This window comes from Aegilops tauschii, chromosome 6, assembly GCF_002575655.3.
Source record: "Aegilops tauschii subsp. strangulata cultivar AL8/78 chromosome 6, Aet v6.0, whole genome shotgun sequence".
NCBI lineage: Eukaryota > Viridiplantae > Streptophyta > Magnoliopsida > Poales > Poaceae > Aegilops > Aegilops tauschii.
In genome coordinates this window covers 52,205,882-52,216,315 of record NC_053040.3, presented here as the reverse complement: position 1 = coordinate 52,216,315, position 10,434 = coordinate 52,205,882, and the positions used below count along the sequence as shown (strand labels likewise).

At 42.0% G+C, this 10,434-nt stretch overlaps 1 protein-coding gene across 1 annotated transcript; it reads right to left on the bottom strand.

The window, feature by feature from the left end:
* Positions 1–202: 202 nt before the first annotated feature.
* LOC109757820 (pumilio homolog 23) lies at positions 203–5,622 on the bottom strand. Its single transcript, XM_020316657.4, has 11 exons — positions 5,462–5,622; positions 4,942–5,114; positions 4,456–4,819; positions 4,068–4,373; positions 3,814–3,978; positions 3,517–3,660; positions 2,904–3,023; positions 2,637–2,816; positions 2,020–2,168; positions 1,056–1,238; positions 203–964 (listed from the first exon to the last, which is right to left on the bottom strand). Exons 2-11 carry the CDS (start codon positions 5,112–5,114, stop codon positions 403–405), a joined length of 2,346 nt encoding a protein of 781 aa, XP_020172246.1. The 5' UTR covers positions 5,462–5,622; the 3' UTR covers positions 203–402.
* Positions 5,623–10,434: the final 4,812 nt, after the last annotated feature.

Sequence of the window (10,434 nt, the reverse complement as noted above, 5' to 3'; positions counted from 1 at the left end):
CTTACACGTGGCAACAGCCATCGCCGATGATATAATCAATACTCTACAGCAGCGTATGATTAATGTTATTCCCCCATCACTTCGTCCGTCATAGACTTGACACAAGTTGTCCCCACAGATTGATTCATTACGAGAGTTGTTCCCACAAAATCATCAGCAAGCAGTACCCAACAAACATGACAAAAGATTTACTACCACTGGATTTTCGGAAACTCGCTCCTGAACCAAAGCTAATAATCTTAAGTGACTGTTGCAAGTACATAGATCCATTCGTGCATCTTGAAGCTCATGACAACAGGTGAGTAAAAACCTACTCTACCAACAAAATCGCCGCCTTGTTCCACATGGTTTGCGAGAAACAGGGTCGTCTTTTCTACAAGCGCTGACAAGATAAGAGATGAGTTAGGCGCCCTTGGCTGAAATTTCGGGCTTGAGCAGCTTCCGGACCTCCCCTGCGGTCAGTTTATCCTTACCAGCCAGAGCAGCAAGCTCGGCGATGGACTGTTTCTGCTTGACATTATGCCTGACAAACGGTGTGCCAACGCTGCTGCCATCCCCGACAAACCGCCTGCCATCTGAGGGTCTCTCGTGTTTCTGTTTCTTGGGAATCGGTTTGTCCGATAGGAAACCTGGCGATTTCCTCTTGCCACCGTCATTCAAGAATGGCATGCTCACGGGCTTCTTGCTGCTCGATTCTCCCTCGGACATTGCCTTGGCGGATTTCTGGCCCTTGGTGTTTTTCTGAAATGATTCTGGCTTGGTGGTGCCGGCATCCGCAGTAGTAGTTTTGTCGGTCTTCTCTTTCTGTTTACGCTTCTTTGCAGGGCTTTGGGGAGAAAACAGCTCCTCGATACTCTGGCCAACAGGTTTACTGTTGTTCAGGCCAAATTCGGCTTGAAATTCTCTCTGAGTTGTTTCTTTCGAAGTTTGCGCAGCTCTCCACTGGTCGGGTCGTCTTGAGTATCTATAACAAAATAAATAGAAAGAGAGTCTATTAACATGCTAAATACTAGGTCCATAGACAAAAGTACGAGGGAAATGGAAGAATGACTAACCTATCAACATCCAGTTTCTTTAACAAGTGGATGGCATGTCTTGTCCGAGATAGTTCATTTTGCATAGCCAACAGCTCTGACACAATGGCCTCTTTATGGGAAAAATTACTCGCTGTAAAGCATTTTTCTACCAAGAATGAGCCAGAAGGATTCATAGCAATCTCCCCGTAATGGCCTTGCAATCTGTCACATCACACGTATATACAAGTCAGACAGTCTTCGCCATACAGCACTATGCTAAAATAGCCTTTCGGAAGAAGTAAAATGACAAGGGAGGTATTGAGATAATTCAATGTAGCTAAAACAGCAGGGGTACCTCCAAATACAAAAGAATTAGCATTACAAGCTAATGTTATGTTGCACAATACTGGAATAGCATGAAATCAAAATGCATCATACAACTACCAATTAGAGAGCCAACAGATGGTGGAAGAAATTATGATGTATGTATATTATTATAGCATGACAATACAATGGCATATATTCAGGGAGGGTGGATTGGCACCACACTGAAAATCTATTTTCTATTTTAGACTATTTATTATTTTGCTATACATTACCCGATCGTAACATGTTGAGCCAAACCCCCAGTGTGGCTTGCCAATGTTTCCCAATGCTCAATACTATTGGAAACTTCCGAGTTTTGAACAACATTTTATCGGCAATGTAGCAATGGCCTAAAGGGCGGCTCCATGCCAATGCCATACACAAACAATGGAGTTCTTCCATTGCTGCTATTTGATGGTTACTACTTATGATAAAGAAAATATGGTAGCACCAACAGTTCCCATGAGCATGGCTTCAGTACACAAAATTGCATATACCTATCGGCATTTATTTACAACAGCATAAAGCACATCCTTTGCAATATAATACTTGAGGGGAGAAAACATATATGTTGATTGAGTCTGTCAGAACATAGAAATTTTCCGGAATGAGGGAAAAGATCTCCAAAGAGTCTTACTTTGCAAAAACTTTAAATTTTCGCTTTGTTGTTGCACTTGAACATAAAAATGCCTCAAGAACACGGCTGCCTCCAGGGTCCTTGGCAATCTGCAGGATCTGATCATTGTCCAAAGCCAGCAAACTTGCAACATACTGCCGAATATATTGCTGCACGCAAACGAAAGGGACAAGGTTTTAGTCATCAATACCCCATCGTTTTGTTCAGAAAATAACAGTAGCAACTTAAGTAAATATGTTAAGGGATAACAGTCGGCTGTTGGTGTTGCCATTTTATTGCTCGATAATAACTAGTAATGTACTAGCTGTTGCCACATTACTGTTCAAGAAAATCAAATATATATAACTTAGTGTAATGGTGTAAAAGGAAAAGTCAACACAGATGCACGGTGAAAATCAAACGGCACACTATGACAAAAAAAATACTACCACGACATAATTGAAAGAATGAGCTTGTTGTGGACCACAAAACAGTTTGCAATATAGCAGAGCGTTGATAGATACTATCTGCATAGGACTATTGAACTGGATATATATGTAAACCTGGAACGGTAAAGTCATGCAAAGAGAATTTAACAACATGGCAACATATTAAATAGACTTGTGAGTACTACATACATGTGGGTATTGAAAAATTGATTGCAGCATCAGGCAACCAAGAACACTCATCTTTACACCAAGCGGCCATTTCCAATAAGATTTCTCGCGGAGGAAATTCTCAAGAAAAAGTATATGTGCAACAATGCTATCAGAAGGCTCGGAATCTGAAGTTAATGCTGCAGAAAGAGCTTCAGAGATCTGCAGTTCAAAGTAGACGAATCGCATACAATTAAGTTACAGATATTCTCAAATAGCAATGCAGAGATTTCAAGTTGAAAAAAGTACCTCCAGGCGATTTGTTTCAAGTCGCTGGCATGCAGCTAAAATGGAAGCCACCACTCCTGATTTACCTAGCTCAAGCAACTCCTTGATATTAGGACCAAGTTCCTCCCATATTTGCTTCATCTGCCAAGAAAAAACAGAACTCTATTGATAAAACATTGTAATACATCAAGTGCTAACCAAAGAAAAGATCTGTTTGACAGGTTCGCGAGCAGAAATTTGACACAGATTGAGTATAAGCTGTAACACAATTTCACATATGAAGAATGAAAGTAATAGGTTTGAAATGGGCTACAAACTGTGTAATGGGTGTTTATTGCAGCAAGCAAATGCTCCCAAGGTTCTAAAGGTAGATAATCGCTACTCCCTCGGTCACCTAACTTTGTAGTGATTACACAGTAATCAACCTTACATTCATATGGAATCCAAACAGGCGGTTAGAGTAGATGGGCAGCAGTAGCCGACACATCCTTTTTGCATACTAAGTGAGGGCAGCTGTTACAAGTAATCAGGTGGTTTTAGAGTACTGGTTTGCTCAAAACAACATTTGATTAGCTTATACAGTACACAACTAACAAAATTCTGAAGAAACTTCTGAATGTAAACTATGGTATACCTGATCTGCAGTTTTGGCTGATGATATTAAAGCTTGTACCACATAGTTACCACAGTGGTGAGACGAGATTGCAAATAGTGCACCCTTGAGAGTGCCTATAAGCATATTGCTGCGTAGTTCCTCAGGAGCAACATCTATAATGACCTGCAAAGCATGTGCATCCAGTGAATATTCCTACACATACCAAAGTGGAAAGAGAAGGACAAGGACGAGAAGATCCCCATGGTAGCTGAATCTTTTATGAGTGAAAGATATGGGTTGAATGCAATTAAGAAACAAGAGAACTAAAAACACTACCTCCAAGAGATGACTGTAAGCAGTATCTTCAAGTAAGGCAACTATCTTATTCTTTTGTTCACTGTAATCTTTCTTCTGAGCAGTGTCATCCTCGTCATAACCAAGAAGAACCGCTATTATATGATTCAATTCATCATCATCACCAGCTGATAGTTTCAACACAGTCTGCATAAGGATATGTTAAGATGGTTATGAAGCAAAATAAAAGAAACAGATCTATGCATTACAGCTAGTGGTAAACAAGAGACACTAACCTGTAAAACAAGGCTACTGTTCTTCTCAGTTAGTAATGTTGAAATGTCATTTTTTGCATTTTGTAGCATTTGCCTGACAAAAGTTTTGAACATGTCTGGGAAACCATGTTGAAAGCTTGTTAGATTCTGGTCGCCTGGTCTACTTGAACCACCGCTCAATCGTTCAGCCAGAACAGCAGATCTCTTTGTCATGTGGAAATCTTGCAATGAATCGAACGGTACGCCCTTACAAAGACAGAGAAGTGTCCTTAGAACATGAGATCCATAGCAGCTGCACATCACATTTGTAGCATCTGCAGCAATAACCTGCAGCAACAATTCAAATATGAGTTCCATTTTGCATACCAATGCAAACAAGACACGCAACACCACTGAAAAAAGGAGGTACCTTGCAAATCCTATTCAGTATCTCTTCCACAATGACCCTGGAGGTGTCGTCTTCAAGATGTGTTGCCAGTGCCTTGAGGGCTGCTTCAGCCACATGCGATCCAAATTTGTCCATGGCAATAACAGCAAAAGACTGAATACAGCTGCGGAGGAACATGCATAACTGCTCCAACTCGCAACCTTGTACAAGAATCTGCAAGGTGTGGCTTATTACACCATCAGTGACAAGTTCGAGCTCTTTCCCTTTGGTTTCTTCCAAAGCATTGGCGCAGATCGTCGAACGGTCCTCCAAGTCTATCTCCTTGTTATCAAAGAGATTCGATATCTCGAGGAAGTATTTAGCAGTTTCAGGATCGACCTTTTTCCTAAATATCATTTAACACAAGAAAGAGACCGCTTAGCGCTTCACATCCTCATGCATATAACTAGGCCATCACATCACAAAATGCAATACAGATGTACATTCAGAGAGAACCTAGAGTCATACCTAATAACATTCATCGCTGAGGTTGAAGCATTGGGGGGCTGCAATGCGTTCTCATTCTTCATGCCCCCGGGGTTCATCTTCATCGAACTGCCCGAAGGGCGGCCCTTTCCATGCCCTCTGCCCGTGCTCCCGTCCTCACGGTTATTCCTCTTCCCATGTTTAGACTTCTCCATCTACAAATGCAACATTTAGAAACGATATAACTTTAACAATCGAACAAGAACAGTTTGCAACGAGCACGCCCTCTGCCCCCAAAACATACTGATATATATTGGACAAATGAAAAACAAGCACGCCCTCTGCCCAAAACAGACTGATACCTAGTGGACAAATCAAATCAACATGCAAATACTCTGTAAAAGTCCATGTATCGAGCTAGAGATGATTCAGAATGCTAGCTGGTGGTCCAAGGTCGGATACATACAACTAATCATACATGGTCGTGTATTTGTACAGTACATGGGTTAGCTTGACGAGCACCGCGTGATGATGTGCGCTTCACAATTTATGGAGCACTTACCTATAGAGCGCCCGGCGCTTAAGCAGCACTGCAGTACGGCGGCCGGGGAGTCGGGCCGGGGTCCGGAGCGGAACGGCGGGGGGCCGAGGTAGACGGGATGGCGGCGGGGGGGTGGGGGGGCAGGCGAGCAGAGCAAACCGGCAGGGAGGCGGCGCGAGGCTGAGAGTACGAGCTCTCTAGGTCGGGATTTTGGGGAAGATTCCGGAGATGGAGCGACCGTGCAAGGCTTTGGGCTTTTTTTTTTAGGGGAACAAGGCTTTGGGCTTGTGTGCGTGGGTTGTGCTAAGGTGCACCGCGGGCCCAATTAAAAATCTGTATTGTTGGTAAATGGACGGGCGAGTCTATTCCTCGCGTCGAGGCAGATCCACATGGGCTGGCCCAGGCTCGCTGGAGGGCGCATTTTTTTTACATTTTCTGTTTTCTTTTTTGCTTTTATTTTTGTACGTTTTCTTATACTTCAAAATATTCTAAATATATAGTAGATTACATAAAACACTCTGCAAAATACATTTGAAAAATGTTGAATGAGTATTTAAAAAAGTTGAAAACATATTAAAAAAAATGTTGTACGAGTGTTTGAAAAAATGCTGATCATATATATAAGAATGTTGAACGAGTATTTACAAAACGTTGAACAAGTATATATAAAAAAATGTTGACAAGTATTTGAAAATGTTGATCATGTATATAAAAATCTTGAATAAATATTTGAGAAAAATGTTGAACAAGTATTTGAATAAAAATGTTGACAATTATTTGAAAAATGTTGAACATGTATACAAAACTGCTGAACAAGTACTTCAAAATGTTGAATAAGTATTTGAAAAATGTTGAACAAGTATTTAAATAATACTGAAAACGTATTTGAAAAAAATGATGTACAAGCATTTAAAAAAAATTGACCATGTACATAAAAATGCTGAACAAAAAATTGAAAAATGTTGAAGTAGTATTTGAATAAACATGATGAAAATTATTTGAAAAAATATTGATCATGTACATAAAAATGTTGAACAAGCATTTAAAAACTGTTGAATAAGTACTTAAAAATGTTGAAAAACCATTTAAAAATGATGAACAAGTATTTGAAGGAAAATCCAAAAAAGAAACAAAAACCCGGAGAAGAAAAAACAAAAGAAAGCGAAAAATGCAAAAGAAAAAAAGGAAAACTAAACAAAAAGTGGAGAAGAAAAGAGAAAACGGAAAAATGAAGAAAAAATGAGAAGAAAAGACAGAAGGAAAAAAAACCGTGAAAACAAATGGAAACCGGCTTCACTCGCCTCAACTATAAAACACGTCTCATACTTATCACGAGCGAGACTTGGGCAGAGTGGCTAGCGGCGCTAGCTCTCCCCAAGGAGACCAGGGATTGACCATCTTCTCGCATACTTTTTTTCTTTTTCTGCGCGAACATGGGCCGACCCAATTAGTAACACCCTTTCAGCGAGAGATTAGTTGTAACATCCCAAATTTCCAATTTGGTATGTTATACATAGATCATCATTGCATATCATGTTTTATTGCATTTTGACAAAATCCTCGATAAATCCTAAGCAACTCAAGGACCCTCGGAGAGAGTTGGGGATTTTCTCGAATTTTCATATTTGATTTTTCAAACGAGGATTGGGATTTTCATTATTTTTCTCTCGAATTCTCTCCGAATTTGCCCCTCCTCCAAGCACCCCCCCCTCATATATAGCACCCCCCCTCGCCTCCTCTCTCTCACCCGCCGCCGCCCGCCCCCGCACCCGCCGCCGCCCGCTGCCGCACGCGCCGCGCCCGCCGCCGCCTCGCGCCGCCCCTCGCCCGCCGGAGCCGCTGCCCCAAGCCCCGCACCCCGCCCGCCGGAGCCCCTCGCCGGAGCGAGCCCCGTCGAGGTACTGCTGCCGCCGGCCGTTTTGCGTTGACCGTTTTTTTTAAAAAACCCTTCGTTTAAAAAAAAAACCCTAGATCGGTTTTTTTTCGGTTTTCCTATTTTACGAGCGTTCACCGAACCGTTCGTTTTAACGAACGCGTTCGTCGGTTTTTCTCTGTTAACGAACGTCCGTTCTTTAACCGTTCGTCCGTTTTTTCTTTTTCAGCGGATTTTCTCGTTATTTTCTCAGATTCGATTTCTGATCGAATCTTCGTTTCTGTTTAACTTCTCGCTCGTTTATCGGAATCAGGTGATTCAAGCGCCTAGAGTTTCGTCTCGAAATTCTCTTTCCGTTTAACCTACTCAAACAAGTTTTTGCTACAGTAAAATTTGACCTAGATCCAGATTAGCAAACGAAGTTTCTTTCTTTCGCCGTTTGACTTTCGTTGTTTCTTTCGAGTTGATTCTTTTTGCAAACCGGAGTTCTTAAGTTGGACTTTCTGGTTGGATCTCTCATTCGAGTTTTACCTGTGCATTAGTTGAGTACTGATTGTATGCTTGTTTGTTTGCGATAGAGTACCCGGAGTGTGCCGCTTGTTACTTCGAATCGCTAGGTTTTGCGGAACATCAGCAAGGCAAGTAACACTTTGATCATACCCCGTTCGTACCCAGTTTTTATTGCATTAGATCTATTCTCTCAAACACATTGCATGATTAGGATCTAATAAACTGTGGGTATTGGGAAGTAGTTGAGGTAGTACCTATTACCAGTTTTCTATCAAACCTTTGGGAGTTACTTCTACGTTGCTTTTATTATTGCCATGCTATGCTCGTAGACGTGGTTTGGGTTTGAGTGAAATTCATGACAGATGTGAGATTGTTAATTAATGGTTTACTTAAGGTGGCAACTTAAACTCACATCTGGGTGGATTGAGGTACCTGGGTATTCCAGGATTGCCTGTTTTTCTTTTGGACCGCCACCCAGGTTCAAAGGGATCATGAGATTTTTCATGCTAGAAACTTCCGTGTGCAGCCGCAAGCTATTATGGGCTCTAGCATAGTTGACTAAGTTGTGTGAACTTTTACAGTGGTAGACTAGCAGATGTAGGGGAAAGTAGGTGTACCGGTCTACCCATACGTAAGGTGCAAACACTTCTGAAAGACTGTGTCTTGGTCATCCGTTACTCAAACACCATGTAGTGCGAGTAATCCAACGGAGGAGATCAAGTCTTGTGGGAAAAGTGCACAAACCTCTGCAGAGTGTACAAACTGATCATGATTAGCCGTGTCCCCGGTTATGGACAACTTGAGTATCTAGTACTTGGATTATCATGTGAATCTCAACACTATGTTACTTCTAATTAATTTTGTTGGGTTATTGATGATCTTTTAATTGGGATTGAGATGCTGTCAACCATCTCAATGTTTCACAACCACCATGTTAGTTAAATAAAATTATTCCTTTGCAGTAGGATAAAATTGGCTTTTCGCAAAAATGTAACCATAGAGCTTTCCACCAGCCATATATGCATGTAGTATAGCATTATTATTGTTCATTGCTCTCTATGTGTTACATTGCCAGCATATTCTATGTGCTGACCCGTTTTCGGGCTGCAACGTTTCATGTTGCAGACTTTTCAGACGACGAGTAAGGTGCCTTAGGTCGTGGTCTTATACTCAGTGATGCCGCTGGAGTTGATGGACTCACTTATCTTCCAAGTCTTCCGCTGTTATCGTTATTAGATGGCCTTAAGCCATGTTTATCATACTTAGTCTCTTTGGAGATATCCGATGTAATAAGTGTGTGATTGCTACTCTGTTATAAATCCTCCATTTGTACTGTGCGTGTCAGCATTACTGATCCAGGGATGACACTGGTGCACAGCAGCACAGGCCATTTGAGGTCTGGTCGCTACAAAGTTGGTATCAGAGCACATGCTGACTATAGGACACGACCACTAAGCTTAAGCCCTAGAAAACTTCTCTCTTCTCATTTCTGACTCCTCTCCACTTTCTACTCTTTTAGGAATGGCGAATGCAAGGAGCAAGTTCATGCAACCAGATGAAGACACGCCGTTTGGACGACATTTGAAGGAAGTCACCAAGTACTTGAACATAGGAATACCAAGCGTCACGGGAACCTACAACGCCACATCACCTGAAGAGGAGAGCTGGAAGATTCAAGTTATCATTCCAGGAAGGACATTTGCGCCAATTACGGAACCCATAAGATTGGTTTTCGAAGCACCAACTTGGAGTTTAGGGAAGAGCATGGCCGCACAATGGGAGATGATCAAGACCAAGAAGGATGGATCAATTGCAGCTTTCACCAGGAGCAGAACCAACATATTCGTCGCCAGGAGAACCAGATGTGCACGGACAAGGAAGAACTAAAGAAGGCATTTACGAAGATCAAGGAACTCCAAGAAGAACTCAAGACTACACCCGAAGATTATTTGGAGGAAATCAACGCGCTTGTCGGGAAGATTGACGACCTGGAGAAGAAGATTGGAGCATCCGTGGGAAATCTAGTACCAGAAGCAGAAGTCGACGAATGCACTTGTCCGGATAACTACATCATCATCGACGACACCGACTCGGAACCAAGTGAAGACGAATGGATTGATGAAGCTGGAGCAGACATCATGGAGTCTTCAACGGATCAGAATTTTTAGTAGACCACCATACCAGTAGTAGTTTTACCTCCATTCAGTAGTATAGTTCAAGCACTTTGTAACGCTAGATAGATCGATTGTTTTGCCTTGTTTGGTTTGATTGAGTGATATTGATTGAATTTGTCTCATGAGCATATGGGTAGTGTTTTCTCTCTAGACCTCATTCTATTCTAAATTCTCATCTTTTCTAAACCCATCAGATGCCTCCGAGACGCGACACCGGATTTGTTTTCCCGCCAGAGATCACTCAGTTGATTCAGCAACAGAATGCCCTGATGCAAGTGTTAGTTCAGAACCAAGGCAACAACAACAACAACAACCCACCGCCACCACCACCTGTTGATCACTTAGCCCGTTTCCTAAGGTTAAACCCGCCGGTGTTTTCCAGTAGCACCGAGCCGATTGTTGCAGATGATTGGCTTCGCAAAGTTGGAAGGGAGTTG

Coding starts and splice junctions, on each gene's coding strand:
- LOC109757820 (XM_020316657.4), bottom strand. CDS start 5,114: ATGGAGAAGTCTAAACATGGGAAGAGGAATAACCGTGAGGACGGGAGC. Junction 4,820..4,941: donor TCAGCGATGAATGTTATTAG/GTATGACTCTAG, acceptor AATGATATTTAG/GAAAAAGGTCGATCCTGAAA. Junction 3,024..3,516: donor CAGCCAAAACTGCAGATCAG/GTATACCATAGT, acceptor TTTTCTTGGCAG/ATGAAGCAAATATGGGAGGA.